The sequence below is a fragment of the Eleginops maclovinus genome, chromosome 10 (assembly GCF_036324505.1).
Source record: "Eleginops maclovinus isolate JMC-PN-2008 ecotype Puerto Natales chromosome 10, JC_Emac_rtc_rv5, whole genome shotgun sequence".
NCBI classification, from domain to species: Eukaryota; Metazoa; Chordata; class Actinopteri; order Perciformes; family Eleginopidae; genus Eleginops; species Eleginops maclovinus.
In genome coordinates, this window is record NC_086358.1 from 19,627,275 (window position 1) to 19,652,290 (window position 25,016).

Here is a 25,016-nt window from a genome sequence, read left to right on the forward strand (position 1 = left end):
GCAGAGCGAACAGGTACAGGAGGCGTAGAGCGAGGAGATCATTGTCCACTAGTTAATCGATCGCGGATGGGCTTGCGGACGGATTTTTAAAAAATAAATAAAAAAAAAACTAAATGGGTCGCGAAATATACTTTGGCGGCCGTTAATATACCTGGGCGGCCCGCCCAACTAAAGTCTATGTGTGGGAAACCCTGTGATTGTTAATCACCTGAAACATCACAGTTGTAAAAAACCTTAATTACCGTTTTGAATCCAATGTAGGGACAACATGGCGCTGTTTGGACCTAGCCTGCAGCTGTGTCTACTGAAAAACAATTCACATAAAAAGCATCAACAGAATCTGAAGTTATTTTTAGCTCTTTTTCACAGCTGACTAAAAATAGGTCAATTAGAAACATTTCCCCGGCTGCTTCAGATACACATTATGAGGGCATGTGTTCTACTTTTCTTCTCATTTATGCCTTCTGTCAGACCATATTCTGCTCAATTTCCATATTTCGGTTAGTGCGCTATATACATTTTTCACTTACAGCTTACAGCTACAGGTCAGGTTAGCCAACACTCTTATTGGCTGTGACAGACATCAGGAAGATGTGCAGTGAAACCATAGGCTTCTCATTATTAAAGCATTTTTCTGGAGATATTATTATATATTCACTGACCTTTCCTTTTGGCTGTTTGGTGGTCTGGGGATTGAACAGCAGTGTAGTTTCTCTGGTGAGAGGAGCCCAGTGTGTAAATGCCACAGAAAAAGATAGGAAACCTCTACAAATAACAAAGTAAAATGACAAAATAGTCGTGTGTATATTATGTTACAGTTTTTTACAATTGCTTAAACACAATTTTGGAAACTATCCTTGTTTTATCAAAATACTTAACACAATTCACACAACCACACACCCAAACTGCAAAATACCTCATATATCCTGCAAAATGAAGTACTGCAACCAAAACTACATATACCATTATGAAAATCTAACTTTTGCACCAAACGGCACACACTTCATTCATATTACCAGATTTTTGTATCACCAACTACACACTGTTGGGCAAAATGTAAAGCACTAACCTCTCTAGTAAGCTTTGCCATAATACTAAAATAGTTGAAATTGTTGAAAATTCTTCATATTGTTCACATGCACAGACATATTTGCAGATACACACACATGCAAGTCAATGCAAAATATGCACAGCAGATACATTGGAGTGAACAAAAATATGCTAACAAAAAACAGTAAACTGAAAAAGCAAATTACAGAAAAAATGTGCAGAAAAAAAATATATGAAAAAAAGAGGCGAGAAAAATACTGTAATTACGCAGCATCTTGCCGCATAGCTGGATCTGGCCACAACGCCTCGTCCACATCACAGGCAATTTCTTCCCTTGCCAGACATCGAGGGAAGAAGTGCCTTGAGTGCCTTATCCATCACTGAATTGCACCCACATCAATTTCATCACATGCCTCTTCCATAGCCTGCAAAAGAGGCATGCGCACAAAGGGCTGCCGGTCGTAAACCTTCCACCGCCATGCTGAAAAGGACTCTTCTATGGGGTTCAAAAATGGTGAGTATGGTGGGAGGTATTGCACGACAAATGGTGGGTGGTCAGTAAACCAGGTTTGGACTGGGGCTGCAGGATGAAAGCTCACGTTGTCCCATACTATAACATACCTGTTTCTTCGATGCTCTGCATCATTCATACGCTCTGGTGGTATGAGAATATTGTGGAGTCTGTCCAGAAATGTGAGACAATGGGCTGTGTTGTATGGTCCAAGGTTGGCATGACGGTGGAGGACACCATGCGTATTGGAGATGGCAGTGCACATTGTGATGTTCCCACCATGTTGGCCAGGAACATCTATAATGGCTCTGTGGCCGATGACGTTCCTTCCCCTTCTTCTGGTCTTTGCTAAGTTGAACCCAGCCTCATCTACAAAGATGAACTCATGCGGGATTGCATGAGCATCCATTTCCAGAACTCCCTAGAAACAAAGAACAAATATCAGTCAACTTGGTGTTATCAGTACACTGGGAAACCATGTTGCATGTAGTGTACTGTAGTCAATATTGTACTCACATCCACATATGCTCTTCTGAGCTCTTTGTTTCTTTGAGAGTTTCTCTCAAAAGGCACCTTATAAAGTTGTTTCATACTGATTTGGTTTCGCTCGAGAACGTGAGCCAATGTGGACAAACTGACTTGTTGAATGTTGTTGAATACGGTGTTGTCTTGGATGATGTGACTTTGAATATCTCTTAATCTGATTTCATTACTTTCCAAAACCAAGTTTACAATGGCAGCTTCCTGTACCCCGGTGAACATTAGGCCCCTTCCTCCACCATGGTTGCGTCTCTCAGTCTTTAGAAAAACAAACAAACTAAAACATAGGGCAATGCAGCCTGAAGATATTTCCCCACAGTAGAGTAAATGATACAGGAAACGTGTACAGTAAGTGTATGACATCAGCCATTCATGAAGTAAACAGGTGTCACCCAACTGATACACTATGAAATGGCGTGTACTACAAAGTGTGAAAGACATTTTGGTTGCATACCTGTGCTCCAGTCTAAATGTCCGGATGACAGAGGCGACAGTAAAACGGCTCAAGTTGGGCTGCACTCTGTCCAGCCTCTCGCATTGTCAGCCCATGGTTGATGACATGATCAACTAAGGTTGCTCTGATTTCATTTGAAAGTTGTTGCCTTTGGCCATGAACTCCTCTACCAGCTCTACCCGTACCTCTCACTCTTCCTCCTCCTCTCATTCTCACCCTTCCTCTTCCTCTCTCTGCGAGGTTTTCCATTGTTGTTGTAAAACAAAGATGCTCACCTGTGGTGCTTTTATTGTGCTTACTTCCTGATTGAAGTGCTAACAATTAAGCATTGAGGTGTTTGGCCAGGTGGCACATATTTTGGCCAATTAGCTCACGAAGTGTTATTTTGAATGGCAGTGTTTTGCTATGGCAAACATGTGACTTTATGTCAGATTGTTGTGTCTTATGCAGAGAACCGTGTTCAGTGCATTTAAAAAGTGCCATTTTGAATTTCAAAATGTGTGTAAAGCAGAAAATGTGTTTAGAGTTTTGGAGACTTGAGAAGAGGTTTTACTCTCTGTGTGTCAGTTTAAATAATTGTGCTATGCGTGTCATTTTAGTGTGTTAGCAACTGTAAAAAACTGTAATATATAAAGTGTTGTATGGATTGGCTCTATGCTCTTCAGTCCTGTAAGGCAGTGCTGCCCACTGGTGGCTTAAAGGGTAATCAGTGAAACGCTCTCACTGATTCAAATGTTCTCTCTGTTAGTTGTTGAAGTGCTCTTATGATATGATTTTTTAAAAAGCTAATATTAATCAAAAAAACAAGGGAAATTATAAAATTGGGTGGAAAAAATCTGAAATCATTTTAACTAATTTCACACTTCTTCATAAACACAGGGAGATATATTTTATGTTAACTATCTGAACTAGAATTCATTTTCCTAATATTTATCACCTTAGATATTAGAGGCCAGTTATGAGTTAATAGCCAAAAGTACAAAAACAAACACAACATTTGAGGTAGAAATGTTGAGTCATTTCATCTTTGTTATCCTGGTTAAACATCTTTTAAAGTTGGAGGTTGTTGTTTGTAGTTTGATTCAAGCTGGTGGAAAAGCTGTGTTTCACTGGATGGAAATACTCCTGTTATAGTACATTGGATATCCAGATTTTAGTTTCCTGATTTTTCTCAAGAGAGGAAACTGAGGATTTCAGGAGGAAGAGAGGGTACATCCACACATTTTGGAGGGAAATAACAGCAATGGTGCTTTAACCAGTTATTGTTCAACTAATAATTTTACTTGGATCATTCAGTTGTGGTTTCTAAAACATAGATGCTGTAGTTCCTGCTGTTTCAATAGTCACTGGCACTGTTTAATGACTCTGGTCTGGTGTGTGTTTGTGTGTTGGCTTGTGTTGTGTTACAGCACTATTGTAGAAGGGTTGCGTTGCTGTGTGTGTGTGTGTGTGTGTGTGTGTGTGTGTGTGTGTGTGTGTGTGTGTGTGTGTGTGTGTGTGTGTGTGTGTGTGTGTGTGTGTGTGTGTGTGTGTGTGTGTGTGTGTGTGTGTGTGTGTGTGTGTGTGTGTGTGTGCTGTTTGTTAGCATTTAGTGTCATCAGCTTCAGCTTGCTCTTCATCCCTCATTTCACCCCGTCTGTTTGTCTCATGTGATCAGGTTTGCTTTCTTGGAATGATTATCAATAAATGTGACCCTCCAGGAAAAGTTCCAAATAGGTATTTTCTCACTCTTGCTGGGGAAAAATAGCTGCTAAATTAGCATCTAGCGTAGCATAGCTCACCAAAAGCTCTATCAATCCTGCAATATTAACATCTAATCAGATAATTATGTGTAATGTGGAAGTGCCACTTGTTTCCTTATACCCTTATATCCTTAAACAAGACATTTGTTACAATTTTAGCACTTCTGGTTTGTCTGAAAGCCAAAGTTTTTTTGAATGTTCCTTGTGGTTAGAAGCCTGATATAATGTCTGGGGTTAAAAGAAGCTAACACGATTTTTACCTTTCTTTTCTGTGACATGAAATACATCAGTAAACACCCCACTGGTGAGTGTCTGATGCTTTATGTTTAAATGGCGGTTGCTAACAAGTGTTTTAATGAAACGACTTAACGTCATCACACTACCAATTAGCCACCTTCAGCTTAGCGGTGGTTAGGTGAAGGCAAGTGACCGTCTTGTACTTTTTTAAAAGCCTAAAGTTAGCTTTATACTTCTGCCTTTTACATTATCGCTTCAAAACTCATAAAGTGGTGTGAATATGTTGAGATTATCCTGCTGAACTAACATGTTAAATATCTGTTTGCCACTCAGCTTATTTTCTGCAATATTCCAAAAAAGCAATGGGAACATCCCGTTGCGATGCTTAGAACTGGGTCAACCTTTAAAAATATGTCATAACTGCAGAACTCTAAATTAGACAATATCTTGGTCTCAGTTTTTTTAAATCACCAAATGTGGTCCTTGTTTGTTTGCGTGATGTTTTGTGTTAAAGAAATCAACTATTTACACTTATGGCAAATATAGAATGAGCAGTCCACAGCCCCTGCCTTCTTCTGTCAGTTCCACTCTCCCCTGTAAAGCTTAATAAATCACACCATGACATGATTGTGTCTTCACTTTGTCTCTCAGGGATTATTTCTCTGTGCTGCTCCCTCCTTTCCCTCGCTGTCTGGTGGAGTTGTTCCTCTCTGTGTCTGTGTCTTCCTCTCGTAGATTGAGATTGAGGTTGACAGCTCTGTATTTACCTTGCTCTCTGCTTCCATCCTCTTACCAATCCATCTCCTGCTTACTCCTACGCTCCTCTAAAAACTTGCACGTCTCCGACTGCAGAACATGTAACTGCCTGAACTAAAGTGGACGAGTTTTATGGAGATAAAATATTGTGTATTTTTCTACACTTTGGCAACATAGTATAGGATTGTATTGGAAAACCTATTTAAGTGTTTGTGAAGTTGCCTAATGCTTTTGAAAACATTATTTTCTAAATGAAATAATGTTACATTTTGTCATTTGAGAATGTCAACAGTTCCAGTATTTCCTTAGCTTAAGTTATAGAGGATATTTGTCATGAGCCAAGGTAAGGTTTAAGCCATTAAAGCGTATCTATTAGAAAAACCAACATTTTAAAAGGGCCTTATTATGCTAATTTTTTGATTCATATTTGTATTTAATGTCTCTGCTGTCACATGTCTCCATGCTTTAATGTTCAAAAAGCTCTTTATTTTTGTCATACTGCCTGTGCTGCAGCATTTCTTTTCACCCTCTGTCTGAAACCAGATCCCAGTCTGCTCTGATTGGTTAGCTGGCCCGGCTCTTAGCATATCACATACACTGTGTTGGATTGCTAGCCAATAGAAGCACAAGTGTTATGTAGTGATGTCACTCTGTTGTGGATGTTAAGGAGGATGTGGGAGAGAAACTCCTTCTGGAGGGAACTCTGGGATTTCAAAACCCCAAAAAGCTAAATGGGGCCTCTTTAATCTTAGTACTTTAATAAATAGGCACAGCAGAATTGTGTGATTCTGAGAGAGTAAAACTGATATTACAACCTAACTGTCACCTAGCATGAACATGTGAGTGTGTGTGAGTGTGTGCAGTGCTGTCAGCCCCTTAGTCGCCTTCTCATTGACACCTGAGAGCAGCTACAAGACAGACAGCTAGAGAGAGATAAAGTGGAAGATAAAGAAGGGATGTGGAGATGCTAAAAGAGACTGACATCCATACAAACATCCCTCAGCTTCTTCACCTCTGGCCTTTCCTTTCCTACCTCCTCTCCACTACTTTATGATCCACTTCTCTCCTAAGACCCACCTCTTCTTTTTATTTCCTTTACATTCTCACATGTAACACAACACCCACACATGTCCTGCTGCCTGAAACCAAACAAACTCCTATTATTTTGTGCATTCCTCTCCATTTGGGTAGTGTAGGTTTAAGAAAGCCTTTGTGACCAATGTGTGCACTTATGTCTGTTTGTCTCATAATCATGGAGGAGCAGAGCCAGAGTTAAACAATGTAGCATGATGTGTGAGTCAGAGGAGAATATGAATCTGTTCTGCCCTCATGCTTTGTGTCACAGGAGCTCAGGGCGACAAACCACAAATGACAGAAGTTACATTTTCCTTGATGAACGAACGGCTCTACAAAACACTTATTCCCATCGTAGCGCTGATATTAAAAGCCAGACGTGATCATCATTTTAAAATATTGGATCTTAAAGGTTGAGCAAAAAAATAATAATGTCCACATCAATACACTAAATAAAGATGAATAGCTCACACTCTTAATAACCCTGACTTCCTAAATAAGCCCCTACTGTTTTTGGTCATCTTTCAATGGAAGGCATTTTTATTTTATTTTTTAGTTTACATGAACGCACACTGGCCCTGTGTTGGAGTCACGCTGAGTGGGGACAGGGAAATAGGTAACCATCCTCACTTTACAGAGACCATCGCCCCACCTACACACATATAAGGCATAATATTAAAGAGGTATTTCTGCTCTAGCATTTATTTCTTCTGTAATAATTGTTTTAACACACACAGTTCATACCCTGGATACCAACAGCAGCATTTGCCAGCAGGTTGAGACTAAACGGAGGCGACAGAGAGACCCAGCACACAGTGCGAGGGGGGGGGGGGGGGCAGTAACATTGCTCACTGCTCTACCAATAGGCTGGACTGTGTAGCACAAGGATGAGAGGAATGCGAGAGAGAGACAGAGAGAGAGAGTGCGGGGATGTCAGCAAATATACCAAAGGCATAGAGAGTCAGAGAGAGAGGAGGCATGTGAGGGGTGAGAGAGGGAGGACTATACTTAGACAGCAGTAAAGATAGCCAGTGCTGTACTACAGAGCATGGAGGGGCCACACGGGATCTCTTAGCAGCAGCTTGGGATTGTATTCATTCAAAAAAAATGGTTTACCAACAAACTGTCCTTCTCTGCTCCACTGCTCTGTGGGAGATTCTCTTCCACAGTAGAGAGTTACGTTGTTTACCTCTACTTCAGTGAGTGACTCGGGACATTTCTGCTCACTTGAAGAGGAGTAGTTGACATTTGAGAGGGCGGTCCAGCTGTAGTTACCCCGGGACCAATGCTGTGTCTGATTCCATTTCACACTGAAGAAGCCAGGATGCTATGAGAGCCAAAGAATGTCTCCTCTAGAAGTGGACTGAATGAAAGGTGAAAGAAGACAGGAAGAGGTTGAGATTTAGACGGCTGTTTTCATCACACAAATGTGCCTTGAGTTTCAAAGAAGAGGACCAAGTCAAAACGTCAAAAATGAGGAGTAGTTTTAGACAACGCGGTGGAAAGCTGGAAAAAATATGACCAATGAATCCAATCCGGGATCGTCTTGGACTGACCACCTCTGTTTGGCAATGATGGAGCACAATGTGATGAGTTGCCCTGATGAAGATACATGAAAAATGAAGCTCAAGCTAAATCCAACTCAAGGATTACAAGAGAACACGTTAAATCACTTTAGCAAATCCATTTATTTACCTTTGTTTGCTTTGCACGCTGCATCAGGCAGTGTGTAGGTGACCGGGTGTCAGAGCTGACCCGTGGTGTGTGTTGGCTGCTCAGACAGTGTGTGTGCATATGACTGTGGCAGTGCTATGCTGAGGGTGTCAGGGGTCGCACCCGCTCCATCAGGCCACGAGTGGCGCTTTCAGTGTTCTGTTGGAGTAGACTGTAGCGATGCCGAACCACGCTGTATCTGGCTGGCAGTTTTAAGGGGTGTTTCCCCTCTCACCTCACCCCGCCCGACCCCCATCGCATCACCCAGAAGACGGGGCTCCCGGAGGCTGATACAGCGTCATCGAGTGTCCTGGGTAAGAAGGGAAACCGAGTTCGGGGCTGAGACTGCCTTCACCCAACGTCTTTCATATCATCATTCAACAGAGGTGGGAGAAGTACTCAGATCCTGTACTTTAGTAAAAGTAGAAGTACTCAGATCCTGTACTTTAGTAAAGTAGAAGTACTCAGATCTTGTTCTTGAGTAAAGTAGAAGTACTCAGATCTTGTTCTTGAGTAAAGTAGAAGTACTCAGATCTTGTACTTGAGTAAAGTAGAAGTACTCAGATCTTGTATTTGAGTAAAAGTAGAAGTACTCAGGTCTTGTACTTGAGTAAAGTAGAAGTACTCAGATCTTGTACTTGAGTAAAGTAGAAGTACTCAGATCTTGTACTTGAGTAAAGTAGAAGTACTCAGATCTTGTATTTGAGTAAAGTAGAAGTACTCAGATCTTGTACTTGAGTAAAGTAGAAGTACTCAGATCTTGTTCTTGAGTAAAGTAGAAGTACTCAGATCTTGTACTTGAGTAAAGTAGAAGTACTCAGATCTTGTATTTGAGTAAAAGTAGAAGTACTCAGATCTTGTACTTGAGTAAAGTAGAAGTACTTAGATCTTGTATTTGAGTAAAAGTAGAAGTACTCAGATCTTGTACTTGAGTAAAGTAGAAGTACCAGAGTGTAGGAATACTCTGTCACAGTAAAAGTATTCTAAATGTTCCTCCAGTGAAAGTAGAAAGTACTCTCATCTAAATGTACTTAAAGTAGCGACAGTAAAAGTAGTCATTGTGTGATTGGTCCATTTCAGAATAATATCTCTGATATGTTTTATAATTATTGATCATTAAAGTGTTCTCAGAGCTGGTAAAGCTGCAGCTAGTTTGAATGGCTTTGTATACTGCAGGGTAGCTGCTGAATTTACTCCAGGTGAACTACAGTCTGATTTAAGGGCTGATTATATTTACCATCATTAATCCAAATCTGAGCTAAAGATATTAAATAAATGTAATGGAAGAACAAGATTCACCTCTAGATTGTAGAGCAAGATTGTAGAGCAGTTGAAGCAGAAAATGGAAATACTTAAGTAAAGTATAAATACCCTAAATTTGACTTAAGTACATTAACTGAGTGAATGTACTTAGTAACTTTACAGCAATGTCATTCTGAACTTTTATTATTTTAATTTTCTCGGTTCCAAAGGTCTTTTTTAATTTGGGTCGTATTTTGCCAAATGAATTGTCTTGCACTATTGAAAATAATCTGTTTCTCATTGGTTGGAAGGAAGTGCCAGGGTTAGATCCCTGACCACACCAACTGCTCATAGGGTTATGATTGCTGCAGTATTTGTCCTTTAATAGGACAGAATCCTATGGATGCACTGATCCTTTATTGATAATATTATGGACCGCTCATATTTGACTGCATCCCATTGCTGACTGCTCTGGTTCTGAGAGTCTGATCTCGTGGACTTCATTGCAAGGGCACGTCTTCTGAACAGTGGGAGCCTACCCTCTAGTAGTTCACTTCAGTGATTAGCTGTATAATGTGGCCTGCAGCTAGCATGTTGTTTACAATGTTCTAACACCTTTTCTTACATGAGGCCTTTTTTTTTACTGTATCTTCTACATGTTTGTCGCTTTTTTTTTGCCAAACTTCCCACTTCTTTTGGCTCCTTTTTGGGTCAATAGAAACGTCCTTGTTGACTAAATGTATTATTGTATCATATCGTATAACAGGTTAAATATTGTTTTCACATTTGATATTTGCTTCAGTTCAGTTCTTTATTGTCCCACGTTGGAAATTTCTATTTGCTGAAAACAAAAATTGCACAACAAAACCACAATAACAAAAACATCGTATGTATTAAAATAATTGCTATCGTCTATCGTCCTAAAGCTGCCTTCACATGATCATTTTGCTCTTTGGGGTATCGGCGCAGAGCCTCCAGGTGAAGACTGCAAGTTCATTTTGTTTCTATGGTTACCTCGCTGCTTGCCACATAGCTTCAAACAGCCTTCAGCTAATTGTTTGCACGTCGAAAGGTCAGCGGAAATGGAGGTCAAAGTTGACTAAATGTAGTTTTTAGCTCAGCGCTCTTTGGTGATTTCTAGCAGAACAGCAAAGTTACTCTTCCACCTGGTTTGGAAAACAGCAACACAGCAAGCGCAGAGATGTTTCTTTGAGCAGAAAGTACAAAGTGACTTTTACCTTTTGTGCAAATCAAGCGTGTTTATAGCAGGAAAGCATTAATATTTTAACCTATTGCACTTCGCCCCACAAACCCGGTACCCAGTAACACCTCAACGACAGGTCTGGGATAATTAAGTCCAGCCTGCCTTACATAAAGCTTGCCAATAAAACACATTAATAATGTTTTTGTTTTGGACATTCAGGTCGCTTTATCACAATCCAAATGAATAAGTTAAAACTAACTCAAAGTAATATCTAGAAAAAGGCAACATTCATTTGAGGTCGACATTAAAGACTTTTATTGTTCTGATCAAACTTAAAGGTCCTCTACTACACTTTCAACAATATATTACAGGCTCAGATATATACAGAACATGTCTCTGATTGGCTGTAACAGATCATTGTGGCATCCCATAAATCCCTCTGTTTCAGCCCTGTTCCAAAAGGGCTGATTCTGTGTCTGTAGCTTAAAATGCTAATGAGCTGCTGCTGGCCACGCCCCTCTGAGAAGTGATTGGTTAAAAAAAAACACAATGTTGCTCTAGGAGGAGATTCAGGTGAGAAGGTGGGCGGGGGTTACCTTAGTTGGTTATTGGCTAATGGTTAAGAACTGTTGTGACATCACAATGTGGCCAAATCTGATCCGCTCATTTTCAGATAAAGACATTTTCTGACACTTTGTGAATCACCTAAGTAACTGGGTACACATATTTATGTATAAAAGACATGAAAAAGTGGATTTTGCATAATAGGTAAGTTCAATAACCCTGTTGTGACTGCAGTGCTGTTGGGGGGTCACGTTTAATGGACTAGCTCTGGTCCGTCCTTGTATAGAGTACATTATCCTTGGCTGTGGTTTCCTCATCTCCTGTCTGATCTGATAACTGTGGACAGGTGTAGTTCCTCCGGGATACTTCTTCCTCCATCTTGCTTTAACCTTCCCTGTCTGCTCTGATAAGGAGGACACCGTTATTGACCATCCTTTTCATTTTATACCATGTGGGTGTCCTGGTTCTAATCCCTGGGAGCCAGAGTGGATGCTAACCTCAGCTGTGACTTTACCTGTGTCAGGAGAGAGAATAGCTTCAACCAGCCCGTCATCAGCTGCTGTTTAGAAGACTCAGCACGTGGGGGTTGGTTTATTCGAGGGTGTGTGTCATGCCATATCTGTGCGCCTCCTTTAGGTGTTATGTAATGTTGCACTGAGGGGGCCTGTTGACTAGCAGAGGGGAAGAGAGATGAGGCTAATGCCCTCTCTACGCAGAGATTCAGCTTTATATAAATCTTTAAAATTCCTGTTTGCACTCGTGGGTGTGTGTGCTTGTGCTTTTACATCATCTGCTCAAGTATGAATCAAGGATCATACAGGTTCTGTCTGTTTACATGCTGAAAGAGGGACTGGGTGTGTGAACCTGTCAGTTTGTGTTCTCTCAGGGTGGATGAGTGCCTTCTTTCTGCTGAGGTTTGAATGTCACATGAATCATTTTAGTACCCTACAATAAAGGTCTGCAATTTAAAATACTGGATCCAAGTGAGCAAAATGAAATTAAGTGCAGTAAACAGAACAGAGAGTATATTGAGAGAGAGGGTCATGGTAATGAAGAGCTATATTTGAGTCGGCACAACAATCGCCCGTTGTCCTAAAAGAGCTGCACAATCAGGCCGAGTGTTCGGGGGTTATATAAGGACTGAGATCTGAGGTGAGGGAGAGAAATACATCCAACAATGTCATGCTTTAACTACATTTACTTTTAATGAAAAGTTACAATGGTGAACGGTCAAAGATTATTGGTTCACAGATGTTTGTACCGTTGAATGAATAACATAGCATCAAAAAAATCCAGATTTTTTATGAAATACTTATTAAGAATCTGGATGGGTGTGGGTGGTCAGGTCCAGTGAGTGTGTTTGAGGGGAGAAAAGTAAGAAAGTACTTACATGAGTGAATGAAAAATGGTTTTAAATGGATTTAAATGGCATCAATTGATGGGAATTTCATTTTGTTTGGACAATATATGTTATGTAATGCTATAAAAGTTTAAAAGAGTCAGCCTGAAGTTTAAATTATGAATAAAACTTAATAATATAGATTTTTTTTCAGCAGATCATGCAGGGTGTCCACCAACAGTCTCATCTAAATGATTGATACTTGTTTGACAATGTAATGAAAATAGGATTTTTAACTGGATTCTTTTTCCTTGGGAGCGTTTTAAGAGTCCTAATATTTCCTTAATCACGACCATGCACTTCCTGTCTCAATGAACAGACTTCCTGTTGTCTAATGCTGAACTATAGCTTCCAGGCATGCTTGAGCTGCACATCCCTTCATGACGGTTAAACATTATGTATATTTGCAACTAAATGATGTGCAGTAAAGGATAATCCTCCATGTGTTTGTACCTGACACTTCATACTCTCTTCCTGTAGCCTGTAGAAATATCCAACACTACTTCTTCAAACCCAACCCTCCACAACCGGACACTTGGCCTATAAGGTCGAAACAACCAAACTACTTGATTTAGTTTTGGAACAGATTGTGGTTTGGGTTATATACTGTAAGTATGTTTGTTAACTTAGTTAGAATAAGTCAATATCGAGTTTTGATTGGTCTCCTGGGTGTGAGTCCTGTGAAGGCACGTGCAGAGGATGTTAGAGGGGCTCACTTTCATAAAACGCCAGTGATTTTTATTACTATTGAAATAAATACATGCCTAGAATGACTACTTTTGTGATAAAGGGATATTGAAATAAATGTTTTTTAAACAAACCCACGACTGAGGTCGGTTCAAACATTGCTACTTGATGGTGAAGCAAAGATCAATAAATTATTTTTGATCATTAATCTTTGAGCACATGTAAACCAGGTCACAAAGGGTAACTCAAACCTTAGTACTTTAGCCAATCAGACTCCTGGATGTTTTGAATCACACACTCTGGGAAGTGGGTGCTCCCTTTGCCGCTGGTCCTCTGGTCTGCTTTCCATATCTGGGATTATGAGCCATAATCATTTCCTGTTATTCCATGAATGTTATTTTTAGAGCGTATATATTTTTAACTCTTCCATTGTTGGCTGGAGGTAATATATGTGATTAAAGGTGGGGTTGTTGTTGGAAATAGAGCTTCCTCTTAAGAGAGAGGAAGTCTCCGAGAAATTCCTGGCATTGACCGCCCACTTTCTCTGCTCTTAAATGCATTCATCCATGTCGGTGTTCACTGGCACTCCAGTCTTTCAGATTCACATGGTAACGTTTTGTCAGTGTTGAGGCCTCACCAAGAAGAGAAAAGACATGCTAGGGCTTATCGATCTGAACACGTTCTCCTCCTTCTCTTCTCTAAAGGCTAAAGGACGGAGAGATGGCATGGTGTCGTCCAATGAGAACAGGCGCCGGCCGCTGTCGTCGGGTGAGGTGGAGGGCGTGTCGTGGCAAGGCCCCCGGACCATTTACGTCCCGAAGAACTCGCAGGGATTTGGCTTCACGCTGCGCCACTTCATCGTCTACCCCCCCGAGTCCTCCATCCACAGTCTGAAGGTGGGCACACTCTGCTGCTGAGTCAATATATATAAATGAAACCCTTCTGGATCAAAAAAGGCCACTGAAACCTTTTCAGGGCAGCACGGCAGTGCAGTGGGGTATCCTCAGCAAGAGGTTACTCCATACTTAAATCTTTTTAAGAAAATTATATCAATTATTGTCTTACTGTTTTATCCAACTTTTAGAAAGTTTACATCAGATAAGATGAGGATCCAAATCGTACAGCTACACACTGTGGTGCTTTAGACCGTGTGTGACAGGAGACAGGGCAGCATACCTCTGTGTGTGAGCAGAGCCCTTTGTGTCCAGGTCAGGAATGAGCTAACTCAGCATAGCATCAGAGCCTCAGACACACACACACACACACACACACACACACACACACACACACACACACACACACACACACACACACACACACACACACACACACACACACACACACACACACACACACACACACACACACACACACACACACACACACACACACACACACACACACACAGGGAGTCCATTAGTGAGACATACCAATTGTAAATGAGTGACTCAGACCTGGGCAGCAACAATAATCAAGGCTTTATCTGAAATCACAATTTGGAATATTCCAGTATTCAAATCTCAGGAAGCATAATGTTTGCTGCTCGCCGCTGCAGCTCTTACCTCTTTTAAACCCAGGCTGAAGACTTTTTGCCCCTACTTTCTATTTAATTACATAATTATTCATATCTCACACTGCACTGTACTTCTTTTCAGCAGAACCTGTTTAAAAATCACACCATGATCATTTATATTTGTATTTTAGAAGATAGATGAGAATAATGATGTGAATCCCCCTGTATCATTATCAGTCAGATTAATCGCAGTTACTTATTTTATACAAATCGTGCAGCCCTAGTCAGACTTGACTTTATCTGAGCTGACCCCCCCTCCTCTCCTCTCACACATGCTCTGTGTCTCCCACAGGATGAAGAGAATGGAAATGCAAATGGAAAAGGTGAGTGCTCCAAGTTTCTGCTCACTTTACAAGTTGGACGTTCTTTTTGTAACTGTTATTGAATCTGTATCACTAAAGTGTCTCTACATGCCCATTAGAGACAATTAGGGTCTGTATTATAATGCTCAAAAGATCAGGAGGTGTGTGGGGAATTAATGCATCAATATCAACGTGGATCAACTCTATGGGTATGCAACTGTGTGTGTATGTGTGTGTGTTTCAGCAGGATGTCCGCGGTCTCGTCTGGAGCCGATGGACACCATCTTTGTGAAGAGCGTCAAAGACAATGGCCCCGCGCAACAGGCTGGACTGTGTACAGGTACAAAGACACACACGCATATATGAGGAAACAAATGGAAGACAAGCATGTCCCCTGACTTTCCCAGCTTCCTAATTCCAAATAAGATGTCAGTTCACCTGCAGTTATTACATATTGCTAACAGAAACGCAAATATCAAGCAGCAGCGACTTTATAGACCTTGTGTTCCTTCTCTCAGGATTCATACAGGCTGCCCTCTTATTACTGCTTTAAGAGTAATTTAACTCCCCACCTCGCTGCAGTATCGTCCAGGTCTGTGACCTCGCTGTTAGGAGTGGTTATAGGTCACAAAGCACACTTCTGACCACACCCAACTACAGAGTGGTCAGAAGTGAAGCAAGCTTAATAAGATAAGATAAGTGGGGAGAACAAGTATTTGATACACTGCTGATTTTGCAGGTTATCCCACTTACAAAGCATGTAGAAGTCTGTAGTTTTTATCATAGGTACTCTTCAACTGTGAGATACGGAATCTAAAACAAAAATCCAGAGAATCACATTGTATGATTTAAAGTAATTAATTTGCATTTTACTGCATGACATAAGTATTTGATCACCTACCAACCAGTAAGAATTCCGGCTCTCACAGCCCTGTAGGTTTTTCTTTAAGAAGCCCTCCTGTTCTCCACTCATTACTTGTATTAACTGCACCTGTTTGAACTCGTTACCTGTATAAAAGAGACCTGTCCACACACTCAATCAAACAGACTCCAACCTCTCCACAATGGCCAAGACCAGAGAGCTGTGCGAGGACATCAGGGATAAAATTGTTGACCTGCACAAGGCTGGGATGGGCTACAGGACAATAGGCAAGCAGCTTGGTGAGAAGGCAACAACTGTTGGCGCAATTATTAGAAAATGGAAGAAGTTCAAGATGGCGGTCAATCTCCCTCGGTCTGGGGCTCCATGCGAGATCTCACCTCGTGGGGCATCAATGATCATGAGGAAGGTGAGGGATCAGCCCAGAACTACACGGCAGGACCTGGTCAATGACCTGAATAGAGCTGGGACCACAGTCTCAAAGAAAACCATTACTAACACACTACACTGTCATGGATTAAAATCCTGCAGCGCACGCAAGGTCCCCCTGCTCAAGCCAGCGCATGTCCTGGCCCGTCTGAAGTTTGCCAATGACCATGTGGATGATCCAGAGGAGGAATGGGAGAAGGTCATGTGGTCTGATTAGACAAACTCCACTCGCCGTGTTTGGAGGAAGAACAAGGATGAGTAGAACCCCAAGAACACTATCCCAACCGTGAAGCATGGAGGTGGAAACATCATTCTTTGGGGATGCTTTTCTGCAAAGGGGACAGGACGACTGCACCGTATTGAGGGGAGGATGGATGAGGCCATGTATCGCGGGATCTTGGCCAACAACCTTCTTCCCTCAGTAAGAGCATTGAAGATGGCTCGTGGCTGGGTCTTCCAGCATGACAACGACCTGAAACACACAACCAGGGCAACTAAGGAGCGGCTCTGTAAGAAGCATCTCAAGGTCCTGGAGTGGCCTAGCCAGTCTCCAGACCTGAACCCAATAGAACATCTTTGGATGGAGCTGAAAGTCCGTATTGCCAAGTGACAGCCCCGAAACCTGAAGGATCTGGAGAAGATCTGTATGGAGGAGTGGGCCAAAATCCCTGCTGCAGTGTGTGCAAACCTGGTCAAGAACTACAGGAAACGTCTGCTCTCTGTAATTGCAAACAAAGGTTTCTGTACCAAATATTAAGTTCTGTTTTTCTGATGTATCAAATACTTATGTCATGCACTAAAATGCTAATTAATTACTTTAAATCATACAATGTGATTCTCTGGATTTTGTTTTAGATTCCGTCTCTCACAGTTGAAGAGTACCTATGATAAAAATGACAGACTTCTACATGCTTTGTAAGTGGGAAAACCTGCAAAATCGGCAGTGTATCAAATACTTGTTCTCCCCACTGTAAGTACTATATTAATCCCAGACTGGGGGAAAATGTGTTGCAGCAGCATAAAACAAAACATAATTTGGAAATTAAAAAGTAGAAATAAACACTTCTAAAATAGAAACATCTCAAAATAGAAATAAAAATAAACCGGCATTAGAGAGAGAGAAAAAACTATATGTATATCGTTGACTATGAAGATAAAGAATCTACAAACTGTCCAAAAATAAACACTATTGAAGTTAACACAATATAAAGCAGGCTATTATATACATAAGAGTGCAATGAATGGAATATTACATTATATATACATGTAAAATGTACAGTGTGAATGTTATAGTCCAGTTAACAAAGAGAGGCAGTGAGTAATGTTAGTTTTCAAGGCTGTAGCCTGAGGTGCTGTCACCCCCCACCTGTATGCTTTGGTTGAACTCTGGTAGGTTTGCCTGTTGAGCGTGGTTACTCTGAGCCAGTTAAACACACTCTGGTAGGATTTATTTTCTACTATGTGTATTTTGGCAGTTCATTAAGTTCATTCAAAACAGTGTAACACTATGATCCTGTATGAACACACCTATAATATATAATTACACCCTAATATTCTCTTGTTTCTTTTAATGATCATTGTGACGCAAGAATATAAATATAGAAACCTGATGCATTAGTGTAGCATGACCTGCTGTCAGTCATTAGAGTTAGATTTCCCTGTGCGGGCAACATGGATGGTTTCTTCCTTTTGGCCTGGACAAAATAAAACTACAAGTGTGGACGCCACACAATAGGAGGATTTTAGCCACTACCCAGGGTTTAAAAATAACTAACTCTGCTCCTGCAAAAATATCATTGAATCCACTTTTAGAATTTATTCTGAATATTCTCCTAAAAAGACCTTAGGAATAACATGAATAAAGCACTGTGTACCAACAACTACAAATAATGTATATAGTATATCAATGATTTTGTCAGGGAAAGTTATTGAAGCACTTAATTGTTTTATTCTTCTTTTCTTTTTGCCGCTGCTTTTGATTGAAACTCTTCGTATCCCTCAAAGCGCTGTAACTTTTATCCATGAACCTGTGTGTTATGTTTATTTTATTCTCTTTGCTTTTTAATTACTGTTTGTAAATGCCTGTTGTGTTGAAACATGCTATATAAATACACTTGCCTTGCCTAAAAGCATGATAGCTTCTTCTCAGGGTCACTCTCCCTCTAACACATGTTCCACCCTTGTTCTGAATGTGTGTGTGGTGCAGGGGACCGGCTAGTGAAGGTGAATGGGGAGAGCATTCTGGGTAAAACCTACTCTCAGGTGATCACACTCATACAAAACAGGTGAGACATTAGTCTGAATAAATCCTATTATACGTTCCATGTGATATGGTATTTATTTTGATCATATATGTGGATCTTTTTCCTCTAGTGAAAACATTCTGGAGCTCTCCATCATGCCCAAAGATGAGGACGTGTTGCAGTTGGTAAGTGTGAGTATTAACTTTCTTCTTTTTTCTTCTCCCCTGCTTTTCACCTTATATAAGTTAAGTCACAGCTAGCTAGGCTGTTCACATGATGCAGTGATTATGAATTTGTATTATAATTCATGTAGCTACTTATTAAGGTAAACTGCAGATATTTAGAAATTGTGCATTGGCAGAAATGATTGTACTGTTTAAATCAGAACACGAGTTTGTATAGATGGGAAGAAAAAAATGCATAAAGAAGGCATTATTATCTTAATTGCATTATTATAATAACATTTTAGAAAAATGCTGAAGTGGAAAATAAAAGCATTTAAAGCAGAATATAATTTTAATTAATTTGGTTGTCTTGACAGTCAAAAGGTAATACTTACATTATAGTTTACGTTCTTATCTTTTGCCTGCTCTTTGATTGACTTTGCCTCAGCCTTACTGTTAATAACCTGTTGATTTTATTCTTCCTCTTCTTTTGAGATGGATGTGTAATGCATTGAGGTATAACATGCTCAAAAATTATCACTCCTTGCCTAAAAGCATGGAAATACTTTTTCACAGGGTCTCTTTACACTACTGTTCACACCTTGCTAATGGTAGTGGCTGCAGCGGACCGACTTGTAAAGTGAAAAGGGAATACAGTTCCTGGAGCTAAAAACTGGGTGATCACTCTAACAAAACAAGTTAAATTATTGAATAAACCTATGACGCCATGAATGGATTTTTTGAGTCATATGTACTTATTTCCTCTAGTGAAACATTCTGAGTCTCCTCATCAAAAAGACAGGACGGCAGTGGGGGAGTATTAACTTTCTTCTTTTTCTGAGGCTCCTGCTTTTTTAATAGCTTAAGTCCACGCTAGCTAGCTTTCACTGATCGCGTGATTTCTAGATACCAGTTTAGTGAACCCAGAAATGTTGAGGACCCCAAAGTTTTATGATAGAAATGTATAATACGAAAACTGTAATAAGAAACTGCCGGATGCTATCTTGCATATGTTGGGCAACTTGCACAGTTACTATAAGTTTTCCAATTTGGACAATTTGAGAGGGGTTTTTGAGGTTATTGAGGATGCTGAATCAATTTCTGACATTTTCACGATCCAAAATGGCCAATATTGCCAGAGAGCTTGAATTCTTTTAAAGGTTTACTTCAACTATTGCGGTATTAAACCTTGCCAAAATGGGGGGATTAATGTTCCGGAGTTGGTTGTATATAAAGACCCATTTGATGGAACACAATAACAGATACCGCTGCATGAAACATTTCCCTCTCAGCTGTCCCTCCATGTCTGTGCTCTGATCCTCCTGTCTGACGCTGTGTGCCTCTCCCCAGGCATACTCCCAGGATGCCTACCTGAAAGGCAACGAGCCATATGCGGGCGAGGCTCAGAACCTGCCTGTGCCCCCCCCTCTCTGTTACCCCGCCGCTAAGCCTGTTCCCCCAGCCCCGCAGCCTGGCCCCAGCCTGCACAGTCCCCTGGACAACTGGCAGTGCTGCCCCGGTCCCGCTGCCTCTCCACTGGACAACCGCCCCCCCGCTGACCCTACCCCCACCTCCGGCTGGTCCGGGGGTCCTGAGGATTCCAGTGGACACATCCCCCATCCCGGGCGGCACCGGGGCCGCTCCTCTTCAGCCCTCAGTGCGCTTGACTTTCACTTTGCTAACCACAACGCTGCCATCGCCTCCGCCACACTGCCCGCCCCGCGGAAGAGCAGCCTGCCAGCCCCCGCCTGCTCCCACACAAACTCTCTGTGCCACCAGGCTCTGTCGGACTGGTACTATAGCCAAGCCGAGGCGGCAGAGAATATCCCCCCCCGCCACCGTAGTATCTCTCAGGACTGCTTAGCGGAGCTGGGGCTGGGGCTGGCCCTCGGCCCCGGACCTTCATCTGGCTCCATCACCTCTGCAGAGCTGCGCAGGAGAGAGGCCCTTCTGAGCCACCACCAGGCAGCCGCTGCCTCCCATGATTCCTACTGGCTGGGGGGCTGGGGGGGGTTGTCGGGCCCTGGCAGCAGGTCCTGTTCAGAGAGCTTGCTGGCAGCGTACGCAGAGTATGAGCACAACTACGGCCGCTCCGTGGAGACCCTGGCTCAGGCCTCCGCTCTGGTGTCAGCACGCCCCGAAGCCCCCCCACACTGCCCCCAGACTGCAAACTCCAGAGAGCAGAAGGTGTCACAGGGGCATCAGAAGAAAACCACAGTGCCCCCTCCTATCACTGCCTCCTCCACAGTGCCTCCCAGCGGCAGGCGGGGGGGGCAGGTAGCTGAGCCCCAGACCCGGCGCGTTAGAGAGGAGGAGCTGGTGGGCTACAAGAGCTACAGCCCGTCCTTCTCCCGCAAAGCCGGACACCCCCTCCAGCAGGCTCACTCCTTCAGAGAGCCCAGCTACAGCGGCCCCCACCTCACCTGGAGCCCTGAGGACGACTGTGAGGGGGCTATGGTCCCCAGGCCCCAGTCCAACCCCGCCCTGTCTGCGTCAGAGGAGGAGAGAGCCGGCCCAGGGGAGGACAGGGAGCTCTTCTCCCCCGTCTCTCTGAACCAGGAGGTAGTGCTGAGGCAGAAGCCCCCCTCTGGTCGCAGAACCCCAGTTCAGGCCGTCCGACACCCCCACTACCCGACAGCTGCAGAGTCACCGGAGCCCATTGGTTTGGAACCTACGCAAGGGACATCCTCCCCTGTCTCTGGGGGGGCGGCCCCTAGCCGCAGGGCTAACGGTAGCCTGGCACAGCATGCATACAACTCCCTGTCCTCCATCCCCTTCATAGGTGAGTCACTATTACTATAGCAACAGCTGTCAGAAGACACTACAACATATCAATTAAAATCAAATATCTTTATTGGCACCCTAATGACATACAGTACAGTGTTGCCATTTTGAACAAAAACAAGAATAACAAGGAAAACAATATACTTTGTGACAAAAAGAAACAGAACAATAGAAAAAGTTTGGATGAGTTATTGATTAATGTGCAGAATAATGCTGATAATACATTCAAATCACACTAATGACCTGGTGTTTCCACCCATTTCAACAGTCCTGTGTGTGTATACCAGTCAGTGTGTGTCATATACATGTCAACAAATGTTTATAACCTAAACGTTCAGTCCTAATATGTCCAACGTGTGTTTATGGTAAATTAACCCTGAGAGAGTCTCCGTTGTGTTGCTGTTGTCCTGTTTCTGTAACCTCTCTCCTCCTGTGATGGCGGCTGCAGACGATCCCAGCAGCCCCAGCTCTGACCTGCAGGCCTGCTATGTTCCTGCCTGCTCTGTTGTGTGCAGTTCCACTGTGGCCACCCTGTCTGTCTCCCCCACCCTCTCCTCCATCTCCCCCTTTGTCACACTTCGTCCTCAGAACCTCAGTGAGTCTCACTCTCAATACTGAACGGCTTCTCATAGAGCCAGTTATCCCGTATCTCCGACAGGGACGTCACCGCCATTGTTTGCATATTTAGTTTGAATCAAGATGATGAGCAGTTATGTAATGGGTGTGTACTGGCACACTGATATGTCTGTCAGCCTCAGTGTAATTTAAAAGAAGATATTTGAAAAATGGAATGCAAAAAGCTATCATTTGATAAGGAAGTTTCCAGCTTCACATGTCACTACCATACATAACATATTGTGTACCCTCCCTCTGTGTAACATGTCACTACCATTCATTATAAAATACATCTTTGCCCCCTCCTCTCCTCTCTAACTCACCTCGTCTCTCTTCAGGGAGTATTAAAAGCCGCCGCTCCTCCTACCTGCTGGCCATCACCACCGAGAGATCCAAGTCCTGTGACGAGGGTCTCAACACCTTCAGGGAGGAAAACCGAGTCTTCTCGTAAGGACACTTTAAAAGCTGCATTCTTAACTAAAATAAGTCCATATAGTTTTAGAAATGTCACTCTGTCTAAACATTATGTGCCCTAAAACTTTAACAAATGACACAGGATCATTGAAAGAATCTTCAGGTTTTCTAAAGACCACAAGTACTTTTTTAATTTAGAATGTATGATTATGTATTATGTGTACCACGTATGATAAGTAATACCAATAGTGTATTTGTGTAGGTATAAAGTGCCTATTGAATATTGCCTTTTCATGAAATAAATGGGGGACTTCGAGTGATTTCATGTGAACTTTTTTAGTAGTTATGGTTGTTAGTATACTATGTTTATTTAAAATTTTTAAACGTATACTTACCATTTAGAATGTATATTTCTCTTCTAAAGCCTTTGAGTCAGGCTCAGGATATCTGTAAAATCTGACAGACCTTCTTTAGGAGTCCTGTTTTGGTGACTCCCGTCCTTTCCGTTTCACAGGAAACTACCAAAAAGGGTCAAGAGCTTTTTCACTGACGGGGTAAGCATTCAACATGTATTATATTTTGTATTTCTATTGTATTCATTCTCAGCAAGTGTCTGATAACCCTGCGTGTGTTTCAGTCTCTGGAGAGCCTGCGAGCCCAGGAGGAGGCCCGGTCCAAACGGCACTCCACCTCTGAGCTGGGAACCATCACCTTCAGTGACGTACGCAAGGAGGGTTGGCTGCACTACAAACAGATCCTCACAGAGAAGGGAAAGGTAACACACACCGCCCTTACTGGATCACTCATACTGCACCTTTATACTTAAGAAAGCTTTTTTGTTTCTAGGCAGCAGCTGTACATTTTACCAGCTTAACTTTAACCAGCAGGTTTAACCATTTTAGGGCTATGTAAGAAATGTTCGTTTATTTGAAGCCCAGGAGACGGTTTAAAATAAAGAAAGCAAAACTCCCTTAAAAGTTATAAAAGGAGTGTTTAATAAAAGGATGCAGTAGTAGGCCTTACAAAAGCTTCACAGCTGTGGCTCAATAGCCCGGGACACGCGTCCACAGGCCACTGACTGAGCGGAGCTCATCAGTAGTTACTGTCTGGCGGTCCGGAACAAAAGAGAGCTCGATTTCACAATCCAAACATGTTTTATAGAACCACCCCTTTCCGACCATACAATAAACAACTTCAAAATCAGACGCGCCCCGCTGTCGTGCTCTCATTGGTTGGTAGCGGGGGGCTGGATCCTCCTCTATAGGCTGACGTCGTCGGGGGCGGGTCCTCTTATGACGTCACCGTCGCCATCTTGTTAGCGAAGTCCTGGAGCTGTCATCTACGATAGTCTATTTTGCAATTCTTAGGAGGTTTATCAGTTATTAAACAGGCAACTGTATCATTGCAGCATCAATGAGTGAGAGGTAGAGGCGGTGTGTTTAGTATGCAACTCCACTGGTCCTTCTCCCTCTACTCATATATACAAAACAATATTAGCTTTATGCTATCTGAGGCTAAAAACAACATCCTGTAATACTACCGGAAATGGACAAATATGATCCGTCCAGAAACAGTGAATTATCTTTTAAAGTTCCGCTCTAATATATTGATTATTTCTAACAGCTACTTTTATTCTGTACTATTCATGAGCACAGACTACAGCTTACAAAAAATGTTCTTAAGTTGCTTATCTGTTACAAGACTAAAGCAGCTATGTTCTTGTATTGCAGGGTAGAGCTAGATAGCTGTCGATTAATATAGGAGAGTTTACTTTCTATACTTTGTTTTATTTAATTGTTTTAGAAACACAAGGCACTTTAGAGTATAGTATTTCAGATGTTCACTGCAAGGCAAGGGTTGGGAGGGTTACTTTAAAATTGTATTGCGATACAGTTGCTAATTAGCTGTAAGAATGTAATCAGTAACCTATTCTAAGTATCACAATATTAAAATAAAGATTTTGTCAATACAATATATCCAAATAAAAACAAAAAAAAATAGGGAATAAAAATGCTGAAGTTTCATTATTATTTTTCACGTGAAGCACACAAGAGGAACATCCTCACAGGTCAGCGCAAGTTCTGCCTTCCAGCTGTGAAGCTGCTGTCATCAACCAAGTACTCAAATCATTCTGCACATACGTGTTGCCAGATTTTACTTGGAGCAGTAGCAGGACACAAAGATGTTAAACATGTTCCAGAGAACACATTTAAAACCTTCCCTAATTTCCTGCAAAACGTCTTTTCACACCGGGAGGCTCTCTGCAAAGAATAGTCTTGATGAACTGTTTACAATACAAACAAAAGGAGAAAACCAAGTATTTTTCACTAAAGAGAGGCTGTTGTGTCATGAAATGTGCGGGCTATATCCTTCTTTATTTTATGATTTGTTTTAACATCTGAATCCTGCTATTGATCATTTTTTTCCTGGTTACATTTT

The 25,016-nt window shown here is 41.9% G+C and overlaps 1 protein-coding gene across 1 annotated transcript in view; it reads left to right on the forward strand.

The window, feature by feature from the left end:
* The window catches only part of LOC134871079 (rho GTPase-activating protein 23-like), a 69,373-nt gene that overhangs the window by 33,374 nt on the left and 10,983 nt on the right, over positions 1-25,016 (forward strand). Inside the window, 10 exon segments of the mRNA XM_063893672.1 lie at positions 13,878-14,069; positions 15,039-15,069; positions 15,293-15,388; positions 18,564-18,642; positions 18,731-18,785; positions 20,115-21,546; positions 21,997-22,143; positions 22,502-22,610; positions 23,092-23,131; positions 23,215-23,352. Coding sequence (XP_063749742.1) covers positions 13,878-14,069; positions 15,039-15,069; positions 15,293-15,388; positions 18,564-18,642; positions 18,731-18,785; positions 20,115-21,546; positions 21,997-22,143; positions 22,502-22,610; positions 23,092-23,131; positions 23,215-23,352 — 2,319 coding nt within the window.